Below are 22,869 nucleotides of genomic sequence, written 5' to 3'. Positions count from 1 at the left end.
TGTTTAATATCTTCCGACTAATCACCTAACGATCATGTAGTGTGTATGCACTCACGCCCACGAGTTTACAGAGTCAGGCTCTTCTCAGCCGATGCCAGCGATGAATGTCCCGTTAGATAAATGTAGAGGGTGCTGTAGAAGGAATAATTCATTTGTTCATTCTGAGACAGAATGTTTAGTTTCAGAGTCACAGAAGCTAATTAAATTTGTTAGGACATGTGGATGCAATAACAAGGGGGTTTAATCAGTGTGACAATGTGCCAATAATGAATGAATGAATGAATGAATATTGTGCTGTCATTCTCTGAAGACTAGAGGACCAGTCAAAGGACCAGATGAAGAGCACAGATCTGAAGGTAAATCGTGTCAGTGTGTATGGATGAATCATCAGACTGATCGGACCTTCAGTCGTAGGTACAATCGTTTGAGATAACACGTCGGTCGGAAAATTCTTCAGTGTGTACCCAGCCTTAGACTCCTGTGGTAGATTCAATTAGCCACGAGGTTCCCCCGGATATCGCCTTGCCTGTCTATGGGAGAATGAGTTTTTAGTAAAGTCTCTGCCGTGATGTGTCTCTGTGGACTGTTCTGGAGATACCTGTCGGCATCTCACGCCGATTTAAATCTTCCCCTTAAAATTGACCCTTTGAAACAAGAAGAACAAACCCTGGTGGGATTAGAGCAGCATTTTCAAGTCCTCCAAAGCCTCCACCCCCCACCATCACCACCACTCTCTGATTCCCTCCACGGGGTGCTACCACCGATACATCTCACATATGGGTCGCTGTCTACTAGAAAGGGCTTAGTCTAAGGGTCGTTTCAAAATTAACATTGAAAACCTGTCACTTGCAGAAAAGTAGAAGCAGAATTGTTATAAGTCTTGTAGTAATCTATGTAATTTATAGTATGAGGGGAGATAGAACATGTGGGAGCCTGGATCACAACGCAGCCATTTATAACCATATACATTTGTAATTACGGAGTGCGGGAGAGATATTCCCCAGAACATAAAACCCTGTTTTAATTTATTACGAAGTTAAGATTCAATTAAAAGTTCATCAGAGTTTCACTTTATAACATGGTATTGAGAGGATAGAGAACGCCCATCCTGCTGCTCTTCAAAAACTCTGTCAAAACTCTGTCCCGCCACTGAAAGCATTCGGCTCCAGTGGGTGACAGCTATGAAGACTGGTGCACAGTTGTTGTAACACACAGCACAGCAACTAGTTACTAGCTGTCATTTGTGAACCTGAACTTTGTCAGGTGACATAAAGGCAGGTGAGCAATGTCACAAAGCAATGAGGACGGCAAGTCAGATCTTTGGTTGTATAGGGAGAGGAATCAGTAGCAGAAACAAAGAAGTAATAATACCACTGTATAGGTCACTGGTACGGCCTCATCTAGAATACTGTGTTCAGTTCTGGAGGCCGTATCTCCAGAAGGATATAAATACATTACAGACTGTACAAAGAAGGACATCTAAAATGGCGCATGGCCTACAGCACAAAACTTACCCGGAAAGACTAAAAGATCTTAATATGTATAGTTTGGAGCAGAGAAGGGAAAGGGGGGACATGATAGAAACTTTCAAATATATCAAGGGTTATAACAAGGTGCAGGAGGGAAACATTCTACAAAGGAAGAGAAGTATTAGAACACGAGGACATGTACTGACACTGGGGGGAAGAGAAGTATTAGAACACGAGGACATGTACTGACACTGGAGGGAAGAGAAGTATTAGAACACGAGGACATGTACTGACACTGGGGGGAAGAGAAGTATTCGAACACGAGGACATGTACTGACACTGGGGGAAGAGAAGTATTAGAACATGAGGACATGTACTGACACTGGGGGGGAAGAGAAGTATTAGAACACGAGGACATGTACTGACACTGGAGGGAAGAGAAGTATTAGAACATGAGGACATGTACTGACACTGGGGGGAAGAGAAGTATTAGAACACGAGGACATGCACTGACACTGGGGGGAAGAGAAGTATTAGAACACGAGGACATGTACTGACACTGGGGGGAAGAGAAGTATTAGAACATGAGGACATGTACTGACACTGGGGGGGAAGAGAAGTATTAGGACATGAGGACATGTACTGACACTGGGGGGGAAGAGAAGTATTAGAACACGAGGACACGTACTGACACTGGGAGGAAGAGAAGTATTAGAACACGAGGACACTTACTGACACTGAGGGGAAGAGAAGTATTAGAACACGAGGACATGTACTGACACTGGGGGGAAAGAGAAGTATTAGAACATGAGGACATGTACTGACACTGGGGAAGAGAAGTATTAGAACACGAGGACATGTACTGACACTGGGGGGAAGAGAAGTATTAGAACACGAGGACATGTACTGACACTGGGGGGAAGAGAAGTATTAGGACACGAGGACATGTACTGACACTGGGGGGAAGAGAAGTATTAGAACACGAGGACATGTACTGACACTGGGGGGAAGAGAAGTATTAGAACACGAGGACATGTACTGACACTGAGGGGAAGAGAAGTATTAGAACACGAGGACATGTACTGACACTGGGGGGAAGTAGGTTCAGAGGAAATGTGAGGAAAAACTACTTCACAGAAAGGGTAGTGGATAAGTGGAATAGCCTCCATCAGAGGTGGTAGAGGATAATACAGTAGAGCAATTTAAACCTGCTTAGAATAGACATAAGGATACAAAGAACTAAGGATCACATAGGGTTTGAGGTTACCATAGGTTAAATAATGGGCAGACTAGATGGGCCAAGCGGTTCTTATCCACTGTCAAACTCTATGTTTCTATGAACTGAACTCAGACAGGAACTGGACTAACTCAGGTAATGCGTAAATGGAGCACTGGGGAATCACTGCTACACCTCGGTATACAAGCTTTGCTGGTTCTCCGTATCCATGAATGTAGTGAGCGGTAGGTCCCTCTTGTCTAGTTGTCTTTTCTAGACTTTCTTCTTTCAAACAAGGATACCCCCTGCTTTCTAAGGGCCAGAGATCGGAAGGCACTGTCTCTGGCATTTCCCATGTACCTTAATGGACTGTGCGTGCTCTGTGACGCCGTACACGGTCTAATTGAGGACAGATTCCTTTCCTCTGGCAGCATCAGAAAAAACCCACAGATCACGGTGGGAAGTGATCTGCGGGTTGTCTTAACCCCTTAAATGCAGAAGACAAGTGGGACTCTTAGCCCTTTAGGGGGTGACGTAGAGGACGAGTCCTAATCGTCCTTAAGCATTCAAGGGGTTAATAATTAAATATTCATCAGTTAATAAACTCAGCCCAGGTTGTTGCAGTTGGACAATAAATGTAAAAACATTCTCTGCCCAACACTCTAGAACACAGCGGGGATAAATGGACCCCCGACCTGCGACACAGAGGGCGTTTTTTAGGACTGTTAATTACTACGTAAGACACACCTATGTGCACCTAGTTATGAGAACTGGCGCACAAGAAAAAGATGCTATAAACCACAGCGAACAGCCAGACTGCTTCATCACAATTTCCTTTATTCTTGTAAACTGAACTAAATAAATGCCAGGACCTGGCAGCTCGCCGCAACGGACCATATTAATGTTTTATGAAATGTCCCACTTGGCGTCTTCTTTGATCTGATTTTTTCTTAGCACTGCTTGTAGTACACGTGCTGCGTTTTCAAGTTAAAAAAGAGCAAATTCTCCTGAGAATCCTACTTGCAGCACATGATAACTTCAATGGAAATTGGTTACCCTCAAGAGTAGATTGCAACCTTTCACTTAGAGCCTGTAATAAGCGTTCCCGGGGGATCTCCGCCGCGCAATCTGCTTACAGAGTGTTTAACCTCGGAAATGTGAGTTTCTAATCAGTCTTGGAGGAATATGTATTATAATATTGGTGCCGTTATGCAATATTGAGACCGTCTGCACAATTTGTCTCTGGAGCGGCTCAGCGGATGTGTGTTAAAGGTGAGCTGCATGAAACAGTACGTTACCCTACCTCTCATCTGTTCAGATGGGCAAACTGGACACTTAATTAACCACTAAATCCCAAAATTTAAATTTCCAGATATGAAGGTAAAATATATTATTCAGGAAAAGTACAGTATTACCCTCCAATCCATTACAGCCAAAACGCCTCCCACATCTTTGTAAAAGTGTGCTGATGACATCTGATACAGGGCAAAAAGCTGAAACTGACTTACTGTGACATCACTGGCCCCGCCCCTGTGTATAAGTCTGCCAATTCACACATCTCTTCACAGCAAGACTGCAAAGCTGTCAGTCACTGAGCCAAATTTATGAAGCGTACTCCATGGTCCACAGCAAAACGCGTTGCTTATGCAATGGTCCACCGAGGTGTGTGAAGATTTTTAATCAGCTCAAGAGGGGCACAGTGCAAAAGTGTAAACGTCACATTAAAGTCCTGCCTCCTACCCCTTTAGTAACACCACTTGCATTGCACAAAATTCATTTTTTCCTAAAATACTGATCGGTTTAGCCTCATTGCAGAGGTATAAAACACGCTGGTCTGCTTAACCTAACTCCAAATTGCTCCCCAATCAAGTGGATCTCCGTTCATGAACCGGTGGTAATCGAGTTATCGGTGCTGTAAACACTGACACTCTTTAATCATACAGAATTATTCCTATAGTGAACAGAGCGACAAAGAATAAATAACTACTTACCAGTAAAAAGACACTGTCAGTCCGAAGAGAGGACATCGCGACTGTTGCAAATGACGTCACTTATAGGAATAATTCTGTAAGATTAAAGAGTGTCAGTGTTTACAGCACCGATAACTCGTACTACACCCTAATGAACAGAGCAGTGTGAAACGGGACATACCACACTAATGTCCTTGCAATCAGGACAAAAGTCATGTATTATATTCCTCCAAAATCAGGACTGTGCCACCAGAATCAGGACCGTTTGCAGACTGTGTTGCTCTATCCCTCCTGTTCTTGCTGGATTCACTACCCGTTGCTCTCTTAAGCTCAGTTGCTGCAGGTGGGGCCCTGGAATGTTGGATACCTATTTGGAAGAGGGATAGATTATATGCACCTCCTGGAAAACCCAGCAATGACTGAGCACTCTAGGTCTAAGTCCCACCAACCAGCCCCGGCATTAAATCAATAGTACCCATGTTAAATAATTACTGTAGGCCTCCCTTCCCCCTAAACAGCCCTAATATTAAATAAATAGTATTTACATTCAGCAATTATGTCTCCTCTCCAAAGAATGCCAACATTAAATTAACAGCATTTAAATTAAATATACAGGCCTATTATCACCCAACCAACCCTGATAGTAAATTTATAGCACTCACATTAAATAAATCTGCTTATTTCCCCTCAACCAGCCCCAATATGAAATTAATAGAATTTGCATTTAATAAATAGGCAATTTCTCCTAATAAACCACCAGTAAGCCCAGCAATGGCAGGGGCGGCTCCCTTTAAGCGAGGGCGGGCCCTGATTATTTCCTGAGATTCCTAAGCCACACCTCCACCCATGAATCCAGGCCCCACTCAGATCGTGAAGGTCTTGATGTAGTATTTTTTTTTAAAAAGAAGGGCATTTCAGGAGGTGGGTGGGTCCCATATAACCACAAGGCTTAGAACCCTGCCTAGATCATATGGCGAGTGATCCAGCAAATGCACCTAATCACAGAATCTAGGCTTTCTGAACATAAAATAATGTAGCAGACATCAATCATACTTAAAGGGGAACTGCACCCCTATGGAACTTTATTGTTTAGCCAGATCTTTTTATTTTTGTTGCCTTGAGATAGAATGACAGATATGTGATGTGGACACATTTGTATCCGGAGCACAGACCTTAGTAGACAATGCACAGACCAAAGCGGATAATGCACAGACTTCAGCAGACAATGCACAGACTTCAGCAGACAATGCACAGACCTCAGCAGACAATGCACAGACCCAAGCAGACAATACACAGACCTCAGCAGACAATGCACAGACTTAAGCAGACAACGCACGGACTTCAGCAGACAATGCACAGACCCGACGGATAATACACAGACCTCAGCGGATAATGCACAGACCCAAGCAGACAATGCACAGACTTCAGCAGACAATGCACAGACCCGAGCAGATAATACACAGACATCAGCAGACAATGCACAGACCTGACGGATAATACACAGACCTCAGTAGACAATGCACAGACCCAAGCAGACAATGCACAGACCTCAGCAGACAATGCACATACCCAAGCAGACAATGCACAGACTTCAGCAGACAATACACAGACCCCAGCGGATAATACACAGACCTCAGCAGACAATACACAGACCTCCGCAGACAATACACAGACCCGAGCGGATAATACACAGACCTCATCAGACAATACACAGACCCGAGCGGATAATACACAGACCTCAGCAGACAATACACAGACCTCCGCAGACAATACACAGACCCGAGCGGATAATACACAGACTTCAGCAGACAATGCACAAACTTCAGCAGACAATATACAGACCCGAGTGGAGAATACACAGACTTCAGCAGACAATGCACAGACTTCAGCAGACAATGCACAGACTTCAGCAGACAATGCACAGACCTCAGCAGACAATGCACAGACCCAAGCAGACAATGCACAGACCCAAACAGACAATGCACAGACTTCAGCAGACACTACACAGACCCGAGCAGACAATGCACAGACTTCAGCAGACAATGCACAGACCCAAGCAGACAATGCACAGACCCAAACAGACAATGCACAGACTTCAGCAGACACTACACAGACCCGAGCAGACAATGCACAGACCTCAGCAGACAATACACAGACCTGAGCAGACAATGCACAGACTTCAGCAGACAATGCACAGACCTCTGCAGACAATACACAGACCTGAGCAGACAATGCACAGACTTCAGCAGACAATGCACAGACTTCAGCAGACAATACACAGACCCGAGCAGACAATGCACAGACCTCAGCAGACAATGCACAGACTTCAGCAGACAATACACAGACCCAAGCAGACAATGCACAGACTTCAGCAGACAATGCACAGACTTCAGCAGACAATACACAGACCCGAGCGGATAATACACAGACCTCAGCAGACAATACACAGACCTCCGCAGACAATACACAGACCCGAGCGGATAATACACAGACCTCATCAGACAATACACAGACCCGAGCGGATAATACACAGACCTCAGCAGACAATACACAGACCTCCGCAGACAATACACAGACCCGAGCGGATAATACACAGACTTCAGCAGACAGTGCACAAACTTCAGCAGACAATATACAGACCCGAGTGGAGAATACACAGACTTCAGCAGACAATGCACAGACTTCAGCAGACAATGCACAGACCTCTGCAGACAATGCACAGACTTCAGCAGACAATACACAGACCCGAGCAGACAATGCACAGACCTCAGCAGACAATGCACAGACCTCAGCAGACAATGCACAGACCCGACGGATAATACACAGACCTCAGCAGACAATACACAGACCCGACGGATAATACACAGACCTCAGCAGACAATGCACAGACTTCAGCAGACAATGCACAGACCCGAGCAGATAATACACAGACCTCAGCAGACAATGCACAGACCCGAGCGGATAATACACAGACCTCAGCAGACAATGCACAGACTTCAGCAGACAATACACAGACCCGAGTGGATAATACACAGACTTCAGCAGACAATACACAGATCCGAGCGGATAATACGCAGACAATGCACAGACTTCAGCAGACAATGCACAGACTTCAGCAGACAGTGCACAGACTTCAGCAGACAATACACAGACCTCCGCATACAATATACAGACCCGAGTGGATAATACACAGACTTCAGCAGACAATGCACAGACTTCAGCAGACAATGCACAGACTTCAGCAGACAATGCACAGACCCAAGCAGACAATGCACAGACCAAAGCAGACAATGCACAGACCCAAGCAGACAATGCACAGAATTCAGCAGACAATGCACAGACTTCAGCAGACAATACACAGACCCGACGGATAATACACAGACCTCAGCAGACAATGCACAGACTTCAACAGACAATACACAGACCCGAGCAGATAATAAACAGACCTCAGCAGACAATGCACAGACCCGAACGGATAATACACAGACCTCAGCAGACAATGCACAGACTTCAGCAGACAATACACAGACCCGAGCAGACAATGCACAGACTTCAGCAGACAATGCACAGACTTCAGCAGACAATGCACAGACTTCAGCAGACAGTGCACAGACTTCAGCAGATAATACACAGACTTCAGCAGATAATACACAGACCTGAGTGGATAATACACAGACATCAGCAGACAATGCACAGACTTCAGCAGATAATACACAGACCCAAGTGGACAATGCACAGACTTCAGCAGACAATGCACAGACTTCAGCAGACAATGCACAGACTTCAGCAGACAATGCACAGACCCAAGCAGACAATGCACAGAATTCAGCAGACAATGCACAGACTTCAGCAGACAATACACAGACCCGACGGATAATACACAGACCTCAGCAGACAATGCACAGACTTCAACAGACAATACACAGACCCGAGCAGATAATAAACAGACCTCAGCAGACAATGCACAGACCCGAACGGATAATACACAGACCTCAGCAGACAATGCACAGACTTCAGCAGACAATACACAGACCCGAGCAGACAATGCACAGACTTCAGCAGACAATGCACAGACTTCAGCAGACAATGCACAGACTTCAGCAGACAGTGCACAGACTTCAGCAGATAATACACAGACTTCAGCAGATAATACACAGACCTGAGTGGATAATACACAGACATCAGCAGACAATGCACAGACTTCAGCAGATAATACACAGACCCAAGTGGACAATGCACAGACTTCAGCAGACAATGCACAGACTTCAGCAGACAATGCACAGACTTCAGCAGACAATGCACAGACCCGAGCAGACAATGCACAGACATCAGCAGACAATGCACAGACTTCAGCAGATAATACACAGACCCGAGTGGATAATACACAGACTTCAGCAGACAATGCACAGACCTCAGTAGACAATGCACAGACCCGAGCAGACAATGCACAGACTTCAGCAGACAATACACAGACCTGAGCAGACAATACACAGACCTGAGCAGACAATGCACAGACTTCAGCAGACAATGCACAGATCTCAGCAGACAATGCACAGACTTCAGCAGACAATGCACAGACCTCAGCAGACAATGCACAGACCTCAGCAGACAATGCACAGACCTCAGCAGACAATGCACAGACCTCAGCAGACAATGCACAGACCTCAGCAGACAATACACAGACCTCGGCAGACAATGCACAGACTTAAGCAGACAATGCACGGACTTCAGCAGACAATGCACAGACCCGACGGATAATACACAGACCTCAGCGGATAATGCACAGACCCAAGCAGACAATGCACAGACTTCAGCAGACAATGCACAGACCCGAGCAGATAATACACAGACATCAGCAGACAATGCACAGACCTCAGCAGACAATGCACAGACTTCAGCAGACAATGCACAGACCTTAGCAGACAATGCACAGACCCAAGCAGACAATGCACAGACCTCAGCAGACAATGCACAGACCCAAGCAGACAATGCACAGACTTCAGCAGACAATACACAGACCCCAGCGGATAATAAACAGACCTCAGCAGACAATACACAGACCTCCGCAGACAATACACAGACCCGAGCGGATAATACACAGACCTCATCAGACAATACACAGACCCGAGCGGATAATACACAGACCTCAGCAGACAATACACAGACCTCCGCAGACAATACACAGACCCGAGCGGATAATACACAGACTTCAGCAGACAGTGCACAGACTTCAGCAGACAGTGCACAAACTTCAGCAGACAATATACAGACCCGAGTGGAGAATGCACAGACTTCAGCAGACAATGCACAGACTTCAGCAGACAATGCACAGACCCAAGCAGACAATGCACAGACCCAAGCAGACAATGCACAGACCTCAGCAGACAATGCACAGACCCGACGGATCATAGACAGACCCAAGCAGACAATGCACAAACTTCAGCAGACAATGCACAGACCCAAGCAGACAATGCACAGACCCAAACAGACAATGCACAGACTTCAGCAGACACTACACAGACCCGAGCAGACAATGCACAGACCTCAGCAGACAATGCACAGACTTCAGCAGACAATACACAGACCCGAGCAGACAATGCACAGACTTCAGCAGACAATGCACAGACCTCTGCAGACAATGCACAGACTTCAGCAGACAATACACAGACCCGAGCAGACAATGCACAGACCTCAGCAGACAATGCACAGACTTCAGCAGACAATACACAGACCCAAGCAGACAATGCACAGACTTCAGCAGACAATGCACAGACCTCAGTAGACAATGCACAGACCCGAGCAGACAATGCACAGACTTCAGCAGACAATACACAGACCTGAGCAGACAATGCACAGACTTCAGCAGACAATGCACAGATCTCAGCAGACAATGCACAGACTTCAGCAGACAATACACAGACCTCAGCAGACAATACACAGACCTCAGCAGACAATACACAGACCCAAGCAGACAATGCACATACCTCAGCAGACAAAGCACAGACCTCAGCAGACAAAGCAGAGACTTCAGCAAACAATGCACAGACTTCAGCAAACAATGCACAGACTTCAGCAGACAATGCACAGACTTCAGCAGACAATGCACAGACCCAAGCAGATAATGCACAGACCTCAGCAGACAAAGCAGAGACTTCAGCAGACAATGCACAGACTTCAGTAGACAATGCACAGACTTCAGCAGACAATGCACAGACCTGAACAGACAATACACAGATCCGAGCAGACAATGCACAGACCTCAGCAGACAATGCACAGACTTCAGCAGACAATGCACAGACTTCAGCAGACAATGCACTGACCTCAGCAGACAATGCACAGACCCCAGCAGACAATGCACAGACCTCAGCAGACAATGCACAGACCCCAGCAGACAATACACAGACCTGAGCAGACAATACACAGACCCGAATAGACAATGCACAGACCTCAGCTGTCAATGCACAGACCTCAGCTGTCAATGCACAGACCTCAGCTGTCAATGCACAGACCTCAGTAGACAATGCACAGACTTCAGTAGACAATGCACAGACTTCAGTAGACAATGCACAGACTTCAGCAGACAATGCACAGACCTCAACAGACAATGCATAAACTTCAGCAGACAACGCACAGACCTCAACAGATAATGCACAGACCTCAGCAGACAATGCACAGACTTCAGCAGACAATACACAGACTTCAGCAGACAATGCACAGACTTCAGCAGACAATGCACAGACCCCAGCAAACAATGCACAGACTTCAGCAGACAATGCACAGACCTCAGCAGACAATACACAGACCTCAGCAGACAATGCACAGACCCCAGCAAACAATGCACAGACTTCAGCAGACAATGCACAGACCTCAGCAGACAATGCACAGATTTCAGCAGACAATGCACAGACCTCAGCAGACAATGCACAGACCCCAGCAAACAATGCACAGACTTCAGCAAACAATACACAGACTTCAGCAGACAATGCACAGACCTCAGCAGACAATGCACAGATTTCAGCAGACAATGCACAGACCTCAGCACACAATGCACAGACCTCAGCAGACAATTCACAGATTTCAGCAGACAATGCACAGACCTGAACAGACAATACACAGACCTCAGCAGACAATACACAGACCTGAACAGACAATGCACAGACCTTAGCAGACAATGCACAGATTTCAGCAGACAATGCACAGACTTCAGCAGACAATACACAGACTTCAGCAGACAATACACAGACCTCAGCAGACAATACACAGACCTGAACAGACAATGCACAGACCTCAGCAGACAATGACCTGAATTTATCTTTTGTAGTATTTAAGGGCAAGAAACAAAATCTGCCTAGACAGAAAAATTCCCTAAATGTACGGTTTCACTCTACAGAGGCAGTATAGGTGCTCTTTAAAGCATTATTGTTAGTTAACTGTCAATTTTCCAAATTAATCTTCTGATATTTGAATTTGTCTGAAATATTTTTCTTGTCCCCTTTTGGCACCAGTCCCCAGATAGCTCATTATATTAATAAGCATGTGCCTTACACTTGAGGTGTTACAATCTCTATGTCTTGCATAGCATCATGTATTGAGGCATATTGTAATAGATTAATGTAAGTACCGGCTTGGCCAAGATTTTAGTTGTACAGTAAATTGGAAATAGGATTTAATGGCCCGTGATGAGATTTACTATGGTAGTTTCACAACTGTGGAACACATTAGTGTATCGTATTTACTGACTGGAAAGAAGAAAAGTGTTTTCTGCAGGGAGGAAATTACAATGGCTTTGTGTTATTATACTGAGTTTCAGGAGGAATGAAGATAACTGAGGTAAATGTGTGATTGTGGGGGACGTTATTTTCTCATCCACATAAAACTTCCTGTTGAAGCACAAAAAGCAGGGAGAGGCATCTGGTGCAAACACGGGGGCCTGATTTAAGACCCAACTCAACTTGCTGTAGAGAGGTGCGAGAAAAAAATCGGCAATGTGGGCAGCCAGACATCGAGACGATATCCGGCGTGACCTTGAACCCAATTAAATCTCACCTGAAATGTAGCTAAATGTGAAAAGTTGACCCTATCCTATCTGTAACTATTTTCTATGTACATACTCTAAGGGCTAGATTTACTAAACGGCGGGTTTGAAAAAGTGGAGATGTTGCCTATAGCAACCAATCAGATTGTAGCTTTTATTAATTTATTGCATTCTACAAAATGATAGCTAGAATCTGATTGGTTGTTATAGGCAACATCTCTACTTTTTCAAACCCGCCATTTAGTAAATCTAGCCCTATTTGTTGCTGTCATATGCAAGCTAATTACTAGTCACATAAAACTGCAAATATGTCTTTGTAAATTAATTTATAGTATTAGCTTGGTGTGGCTCAGATGAACTCTGTGTTCTGCCATGGATTAAAATAAAGTAAGGGGAGACTAAATTAATTTATCTCTTTGATTATTCTATTTTCCTCTGCCCTTGAGCTATTTATGGAAATAGAGTTCCAGACACGTAGATGCATGTGAGTGCCCAATGCCAATTTATGGCACGGGTCGTAAAAGCTAAAGGTCTTGAAATGTCTCTTTAAGGTTATGTTATTATCATCAGTGCTATCCAACAAACAGACCCCTCACATTCTTGGTGATTCTGGGATATTTCCGTACATCTCAACTGGGTGACTGAGCAGCTGTGATAAGTTTGATTGAAGGGGAATAAGGATGCAGGAAAATGTCATAATTTCTAAAATATCATACTTACAGCAGTCATGTTTGTTATGCAAATAAAGGGAAACACTTATGCCCTGTTGTGTGGTGGTAAGATCATCTTTGTAAGACTTGCTGGTGAGAAGTTAGGCCAGTATAAATAAATAAACAGACTTTCTAGGTCTGACATCACAGTGAAAGGGGGCTGTGCGTACCTGCAGTATGTTTAAAATGTCTAACAGATGTGTTCACTTTTGGGAGTCAATTTGTTTATTCATGAGTTTACCATTTTTGGTTGTTTATTCATTTTTATTTTACAAGAAACTATTTAATTATATATTTGCATGTCATTTTGCTAATTGTTTTCATCTTAAGGATTGTTGATTTTCCATATTAAACTACACTTAATAAGTTTACGTCTTTGTCTTCTTACAAATTCACGTGTTGGACATAGCTTGATTTTAGAACACTACCTAGTTGAAACAGAAGAGATCGTTTGTTGTATGATAGCTCTGGGTCAGGGGATATCATTCAGTTTATGATAACTCTGATGAAAGTAAATTGTGATAGATTAGTTTTAAGGGAGCACTGAAGGGTTCCTGAATAAGAGTGTCAGGTATTCAATAAAACTTGGTGGTGGTATAATTGTTATAGCAAAGTTATTGTGTGGGACAGACAGGGAGAGGTTTAATCATTTTTAAATAGACCAGGTGGTTTATTTTGATTAACCCTTTGTCACACACACGTCACGCAGGCTCAGGTGAGTGGTGGACTGTGACAGTCGCCTGTGGTTTTGTTTGTTCTCTTTTGCAGAATTAGAGGAGTCATTATCATGCTGGAGTCCAGGGCCAGGCTGGGCTGGGGTGCATGGGGGCATCTGGCTCCTGGACCCATAGTGGGCTACCTTGGGCTCGGTCACTGGTCTACCTGCATTTCTTCCCTTTAAAATGTTCCTAATAGTCGAGTATTGCCCTCCAGGCTAAAATTTGCCAGCCCTCCCCTGCTGGAGTCTACTCTTTTTCTTATGGACATTGCAAACAAGCAATCACTATATGATTTTTAGATGCTTATCTATTGCATAGATTTTTATTTGTTTACTAGCTATATTGTATCTTGAGGTTTTATAAAATATATATTATTAGCCCTTTTACATATTTCCATTATTAATGTATACAAAGGACTCAGGTTTCTCCAGAGTGCTCTCCCTATATTATAAGTCAGTATTAGCTCTCAGATGCCATTCACTTGTAATTTTTAAGGCTGGCTGCACTGATTGCATATTAGATTTGGATATATCATTATCTGGGTCTAATTATAATTGTTTAACATATATATATATATATATATATATATATATATACATATATATATATATATATATATATATATATATATATATATATATATATATATATAGTACAATTGTATGTTCAGCACTAGAGATGTGTCACCTTTTCAAAACTGTTCCGCCAATACTTTCTACTTTGCGAGAAAAACAGTCTGGCCAATCTATAGAGTGCCGCGATTTTACTGTCTGTAACATAGATACTGCTTGAGGTTAATTTAGGTCAATACACTGAAGGATGATTCCTGTGGACATTGTCCTGGAGCTCCATCTTGTGGTTGGGATGAAAAAGGCAACATACAGCTTTCAGAATTATTTATGTGAAAGGTAGGCGATTTGTGGCTCTCCATGAGATTGTGGATCTACAAGTCACAGAATGTCCTTCCAGCCACATACCCCCTGGGACTTGTAGTTCCACAGTAACTGAAGAGCCACAGGTTTTCTTTGGCTGAAAAAAAAAAATGTCACTAAACTGATTAACATTGCCGAGGACATTTTTGTGTTATCTTTCAATAACAAGAACAAGTGCCATTAGCATTTTTGTGCATTGTTAAGCTTTACATAAGATACATTCACTGCTTTCCTAATGTCTGGTTTGATTTTAATACATGAAATAGGCCACAATATTGATGCATTCAAACAAGTGCAACTCCAGGCCACCCACATACGTTAATTAAGTCATAGGAAAACATATATTTAATTATTATGGGTCTAATTCATGTTCGGACATAAGTCTGTTTGCATGCTGTATCTTGTGAAATACCAGGCGTAAGTGCCGACTGATAGTGATGACTGTCACGGTATCATCTTGTGTTAAAAACTACACATGTGCGTGCCACTAGATAGCAAAGAACATTTGTATGCAAGTAAAATAGAATATAAATACGCATTGTACATACAGTATGTATTAAGTACATTCTGAAAACATTTTTTAAAACACATATTTTTATCAATGATTATAGTATTATGAGTTGTTCATTTGTTTTGCACGCAATCTCTTGAGAGTTTATATTGCACATATGCATTTACGTATCTTGTACTGTGTTCTGTCTGTTAATATACGGCATTATTATATTATTTAAGCAGAGTGTACTTTCACCCAGATTGAAATGGAAACGTACCTTGAGAGCCGCTTGGATTTGAATACGGTTGGAACTACGCTCAAGTTCCGTGCTTGTTTTTGAAACGCAAGTTCCGTGCTTGTTTTTGAAACGCAAGTTCCGTGCTTGTTTTTGAAACGCAAGTTCCGTGCTTGTTTTTGAAACGCAAGTTCCGTGCTTGTTTTTGAAACGCAAGTTGCGTGCTTGTTCTGTCCGAACATGAATCAGGCTCTGTGTGTTTAAAATGCAAGACTTCAATATAGACTTCGGACGCCCTTATTTAGTCATTATTATTTAGTACAGCAAACTGGACGGTTCTAATTGCATGTGTCTACCCAGAATTCCTTGCAGCCGGTTTAACCGTCTATTCACAGGGTCTTTGAGGAAATGTGGCTTCTGGACCAGTTGTGAGTTGGTAAATGCCAATTCCAATAATAATAATAATCATTGTTTTTGTTCTAGATACATTCGAACCATGTACTTGGGCATTCAGAGCCAGAGGCAAAAGGAACACCAGCGTCGGTTTTATTGGGCTATGATGTACGAATATGCAGATGTTAACATGCTGCGCCTCCTGGAGACTTTCCTCGAGAGCGCCCCCCAACTGGTGCTACAACTCTGCATAATGATACAGAAGAACCGTGCAGACACCCTTCCATGTAAGTTCTTGTAGATTTCTCTCTGACTTAGGGAGTAAGCGCTGTCTCCTGCAAATCGGCTGTGGCAGGCGATGCATTTTCATTATTACCTTAAGGACGTATATGTAGCTCTGTGAAACATGGCAGGTAGTTTATGCTTGGCCAGGCAGCCTACAGTCATACTTGCCCACTTTTCACGATTCCCCTGCAGGAGAAATAAAGAGAAACTATGAAAGAAAGAGATGGGTGTAACTTTGTGTCATCAGGTATAATGACACTAATTGAACATTCTGGTAGAGTAGGCAATTATGCCTATAGCACTCCATACTAAATTGCATCAACCAGTGGCATTATGGGATATGTAGTTCAGTAGCAACAGGAATGTTGAAGTGTAAATAATGAAGTAACAAGAGTCCCATGTCTCATGTGGCAAAATCTAGGGTATTGTTCCCCAAACCCAGTCCTCAGGGAACCCTAACAGTGCATGTTTTCCATATCTCTTTGCCGGAGCACAGGTGTATTCATTATGGAATGACACATTGTAACAGATCCACAGCTGGTATAATTATTTCCCATGTCACCTGGAAAACCTGCACTGTTAGGGGTCCCTGAGGACTGGGTTTGGGAAACACTGATTTAGGGGGTAGCAAAACTAAATTTTAAAATGCAACTTTACTTGATGCAATTATATTTGTATTTATTTTATGGTAACTCTAATAATGTATTAAAGAAGTGCACGCAAGTCATATACAGATGTTTATGGTAGTTGTATAAGGGATGAGAACATACGTCCTCATTAATAAAAACTTAAAATTCCTGATATTGCCTCAGGATACAAAACGGATGTTAAGATCTGTATAAACCTCTGTAAATAATATCTTTATAAAGAGTGACTTCTGATGTCATCACTTATAATTGTTTTCTTTAGATTTGGTCTGCGAAGGTATATTTCCTTGCACTGCCTTGACCTTAATCCATACCTACCATTATGTCAAATGACCAAAGTGGGGAGTGTCGAGGGGAACTACGTGTAAAATTTAGTTATACTTTAGGTAACAAATGGAGATGCCCTGTCTGACACTGTTCTCAGCCTCCATCTAGGTCAATGTTTCCCAAACCCAGTCCTCAGGGACCCCTAACAGTGCAGGTGTTCCAGGTCACAGGTGAAATAATTATACCACCAGTGGATCTTTCAAAATGTGTATCAGTCAGTAATGAATACACCTGTGCTCCAGCAAAGAGATATGGGAATCCTGCACTGTTAGCGGTACCTCAGGACTGGGTTTGGAAAACACTGATCTACTTGCTGGATAACTCGGTTGTAGACAATCAACGTAGACAGAGCAAAACGTAGAAAAGGGAGAGGAGAGGTCAGTTTGTGGTATAAATAACAATTTATAGTAATAAAGCCCCTAGACAAGATGATATGTGTCACCTCACTCCTGCCACTCAGTGTTTAATGAGCTGGCATGCTCTTGATGATGAAATTGCCCCCACACAGTTTGATGATATCATTCACACCTTCCTCTACGGACCTCCTCTTTTTCTTATCTCACCTCCGCATCTCCCAGAAGGTTGTAAAAGTAGGCAAGTATGATTAAGGGTTTATGATTGCGGGGCATTTCTGCCTTGTTGCCCTTTGCTTGAGCTGCATTCCGTTCAACTTACTTGGAATGGAATAGAATGCAGTTCAAACAGAACGTTAAAGGGGATAATAGATCCCTATGCTCGGTGGAGCGTAGACAAAATATACTGAGACGTTCCATCAATGCACCCACCTTTGCCCAAGTGGCCTCGTTCCAAATTTGGCCATGAAATTTCACCATACGATACCCCAACCACAACGCAGAGCAGAATGACACCGTTGTGGTTCCAATTAATTTATAGATTATATTTTCCACTAAACGCGGGATGCCAATTTACAAGTACAGTGTAGAATGCCATCACATGGAACGGGGGAGCAAAATTGGAACTCGAAAATTAGTGTTTCCTTCACGCAAAAGTTGGCCACAATTTCACACATCTCTACCTAGCTATTGCCTGGTGAACGAAATGTAGATATTCACAGCTACACATATTCTGTGATCCTAATTCAATTACACAGTCACTGCTCCCTGTAGACACGAGGTACAAACCCTGTATGATGATGTGATAGCCTGCTGATAATACATGTTATGATTGAAATGTTTACACCTCAACAACATTACAATAATATGTGCAGTCCCAATAAAAATACAATATAGTAAATAAAAGTCAGAATAAAATAGTGTGACTACGAGAGGTGTATCTGTCCATGATAAAAATGGCAAATAAAATTTTCCACCAAATTCAGTGTTCCTTATTATATTTAGATGGTCCTAGCTAATCAATGAGAGTACCGACATTGCCTTACCTAAACATTTCAGAGTTAAGAGCAAAACTTACCTCTTTCCTTCAAACAGGGTATATCGGAAACCCAAGGTCACCACAAGGGCGACCCCAGATGCCCCCAAGACAAGATTGCAAACAAAAGAAATTCAAGTCAACAACTACTAATTCCATGCTAGTCAATTATCCTAGAGACTTTTAACCCCTCCACTGTTGAGGCTTTAATTTTCACCCTTGTGTTTGTGCTGATGTTGGCACTTTGTGGGCCAGTTACCGTCCAATATCAAAGCTAGTAATTTGTCTGTGCACTAGCCACACAGATCATACCTTGTTTGTTTCAGAAGGCTTTGTATTGTCCAAAAATAGCATTAGTTTCTTTATAACCCAAGCTGGGAACGTATACTTTCCAGAAGGTGATAATAGGGCGGAAAAATCATGTCTTTCATACATATACCAAATAATAGTTTGGAGAATTTTTATGCAGTATGGATTGCCATCTCTTTCTGAATAGCTCAAGGTACCATATTGCTCTTTTTTCCTTTTTAATATAAATTTTCATATACACTTTATTTGTCATAGTGTAGTGGGCAGAGTGAGCATCAATATCTATAAAAAGGAATCGCTGTTTGAGTGAAGGGACCCCCTCTAGTGGCGGAAAGCATTATCATTTGGCCCCATAGCAAGTTTGGGGGTGGTCCCAGTGATGTCGCTCCAGCCTCCCTGGTCCCACAGAGTGGGAGCCTCTTCTGTGTGTGTGTGTCTGGCATGGGTGCAGTAAGGCCCTAGACCTGGGCATGCTCAGAAGAGGCCCCTAGTCAGCTGTACTGGGAGTCTTGGGAGCCTTGTTCAAACAAAGGTATCTCCATATCTGTAGGAGTTTTGTGACATCATTGCACATTTGCACAATTACTTTACTGGCCCCGCTTCTATCCTCCATCAGCGGAGGAAGGAAATACCAATCTGGTGCTTACTGATAGGTGAGTATTTTCTTTCTCCCCGGAGTACTGTATTCTGCTGAGGACGAGTTGGACTTGCTCTTTGCAGTCATAGAGTATTTCTGTAGGGAGCGTCCCATTCACCCATAGCAGTAAAATGTGTTAGGAATTTCCAGGTATATGAGATGATGTTATAGTAAAAACAATATTGAGTGTACTGCAGTTCACCACATATAATTATGGTCTGTGCACAAGCGCACTGAATACAGTAGTAATCAACAGAAGACAGGTGAAAACACAGACTGAGATATAATGCAATAATGAGTGCCATCTTAAAGACCATGCAGGAACAAACACAATCTTTGTGGCAATACAGAAATATAACACAGTCTTTGTGGCTATACAGGAATACAGTTTACCGGTTGAACAATGAAAATTGATGCAGTCTGTGCCTGAGAATACTGTGTTAAGCTATATGAACAGCAAGAAGGTGCAAAGCCAGATATAGGGAACCAGCAGTCTATAAGTTGCAAAGCCAGGTATCAGTAACTAGGAAACTTCTGAATGCAGAGCCAGGAAAAGTATGATGCAAAGTCAGAATCAAACAGGACTCAAATACAGGAACCAGGAATCTAGAATGTAACACTATCACTGTCAATGAGTAAAGGTCAGGTGAGAGGCTTTAAAGTGCAGTCTTCCAATCAGCAATTAGAGGGAGGCTAACATGAACTGTATAGCAGATCTGCGTGATCTGAGAATGCAAGGCAGATGAAAATTTAAGAAAGGGATTAAACTTATGTGAACACGCCTCTACTGTACTCAGCTTACACTTGCTTGCCCCCACTATGCTTCTGCAAGACAAAAGTCTAAATGAGGCCCAGCATTTTAAAACAGAAGACAGAATTAAGATAGAAAAAATACAAATCTCTTTTGTAACATTTCCCAACATAATACATTTTAAAGTTGTTTTTTCTCTGCTTCTTTCTTAGACATTCTACTTCACTCTTTTCTCCCCTTCTACCCTCCTGCCCTCTAAACAAATGTCTGATAACAAAGTAAAGTACCTCTATCTGCAGTATGGAAAGGAACTGGTGTAAACACATACAGGAAAAGGTCTTACATGGAAAGAAAACAAGAACAATGTTGGTGCTTCAAGTGGGATGTTTAGTTGTTGTTTGCAGCATCACAGAATGTATAGACAGTCTTTCTGTGCCAATGTTTGTATATATAGATTTCTTTATAAAACTCTATTAGATAAAACATAGGGGAAAGCTTTAAAACATTTGGTTAATGTGCCTTTGACCTGTGTCTGTTGTTTGACTATCTTCTGGCAGGTGTTTCCTCTGTGGCCTCTCTGATGTCCCTAGCTTGGGTGCTAGCCTCCTATCACAAGCTCTTACGGGACTCCCGGGATGACAAGAAGAGCATGAGCTACAGAGGGGCCCTCATCCATCTCTTCTGGCGACTTTTCACCATATCGTCACGAGTTATCTCTTTCGCCCTCTTTGCTTCAATCTTCCAGCTCTATTTTGGGATCTTTGTAGTGGTCCATTGGTGCGTCATGGCCTTCTGGATCATTCATGGTGGGACAGACTTCTGTATGTCTAAGTGGGAGGAGGTCCTCTTCAACATGGTGGTAGGAATTGTGTACATTTTTTGCTGGTTTAACGTCAAGGAAGGCCGGACTCGATATAGAATGTTTGCTTATTACACTGTTATTCTGACAGAGAATGCTGCCTTGACGATCCTATGGTATTTTTACAGAGATCCTAACACAACGGACTCATATGCCGTGCCAGCACTGTGTTGTGTTTTTCTTAGTTTCGCCGCCGGGATTGCATTCATGTTTCTGTATTATGGCGTGCTGCATCCCATGGGGCCACGAGCTAAGATATTTGCCAGCTCCTGTTGCGCCGAGCTGCTCTGGGGCATTCCTTTGCCCCCTGACGTTGAGCCCATGGCACCCCAAACCCCTGGGCACCGGGGGACACAGGCAACGCCCACCAGAGCTGTGGCGGAGCAACAGGACGATCTAGCAGCTGACACATGCTTGCCCGTTTTCCAGGTGAGACCAACGGTGCCATCTACTCCATCTGGACGCCCTTATTACCCAGAAGGGCCCCTCATAAAGATCGACATGCCAAGAAAACGATACCCAGCTTGGGATGCTCATTTTGTAGACAGACGATTGAGAAGGACTATCAACATTCTTCAGTACGTCACCCCCACCGCTGTAGGTATAAGATATAGAGACGGTCCTCTCTTGTACGAGCTACTCCAGTACGAGTCTTCTCTCTAATGCTCCAAGTCAAGAGGAACCTTATTTTTGTTTACGAGAAACAAAGCTCATAAAAAAAAAAAAAAATAACACAAAGAGAAAGAGCTTGTCACAAGCTTGATTTCTGGTCGCTATATGTATACAAAGATATTCTCTATGTTTTGTAAGTTAACAAAAAAAAAAAAAGACTATTCTTTGTTGTTTTACACAAGAGAAACAGTATTGAAACATCCATGCTACAATCTAGTGTGGAGAGAAGTAGTCTCCACCCTGTATTTTATACATTATACACCGAGTGTAGAGAATTTAATGGGACTGGTGCTGTTAGAACAAACTAACCTTCAACTGCCTTATGCCCTTTGGTGCTGAGTTTCATTAACTACTGTCACCTCTCTAATGCAAAATCGGTGGTTATACAGTCAGGAAAACGATGAAGCCTTTTTTTTTTTCTTTTCTCTTTTATTTTGTCTGACTACTTTTATGAGGTCAAGGTGTGGAGCTAAAGCCAAGACAGAACACGGCCAACAACGTGTTGTCTCACACCGGTGGGGTGGGGAGGGAGGTGGGTGGGATGGCGGACACACAAAGGATCCTGGGCCCCACTTAACCCTTTCACTGCCTGCCTCTCCCACAACAGTAAAGGGGTTAAGATGGAAACGGTGATCTCGGAACAAGAGCTATGTGAGGGTAAGCTGTATTCTGCTTGCACTGAATTCACATAGTAATACCATTTTTACTTCCAATGAAAAAAATAAATAAAAGTAAAAAAAATAAACCAAGAAACCATTGATCAAACACCAAAAAACAAACAAAAAAACTGTTACACACACACACACACACAAGTCAGAAAT

At 43.0% G+C, this 22,869-nt stretch overlaps 1 protein-coding gene across 1 annotated transcript in view; it reads left to right on the top strand.

Moving 5' to 3' along the window:
* The window catches only part of XKR6 (XK related 6), a 176,034-nt gene extending 153,970 nt beyond the window's left edge, over nucleotides 1–22,064 (top strand). Inside the window, exons 2-3 of the mRNA XM_075201208.1 lie at nucleotides 16,263–16,459; nucleotides 21,075–22,064. Coding sequence (XP_075057309.1) covers nucleotides 16,263–16,459; nucleotides 21,075–22,039 — 1,162 coding nt within the window. The 3' untranslated portion in view covers nucleotides 22,040–22,064. The remainder of the gene's footprint in view (nucleotides 1–16,262; nucleotides 16,460–21,074) is intronic.
* The last annotated feature ends 805 nt before the right edge of the window (nucleotides 22,065–22,869 follow it).

Source organism: Mixophyes fleayi, chromosome 3, assembly GCF_038048845.1.
Source record: "Mixophyes fleayi isolate aMixFle1 chromosome 3, aMixFle1.hap1, whole genome shotgun sequence".
Classification (NCBI taxonomy): domain Eukaryota; kingdom Metazoa; phylum Chordata; class Amphibia; order Anura; family Limnodynastidae; genus Mixophyes; species Mixophyes fleayi.
This window is presented reverse-complemented; position numbering and strand designations above follow the sequence as displayed.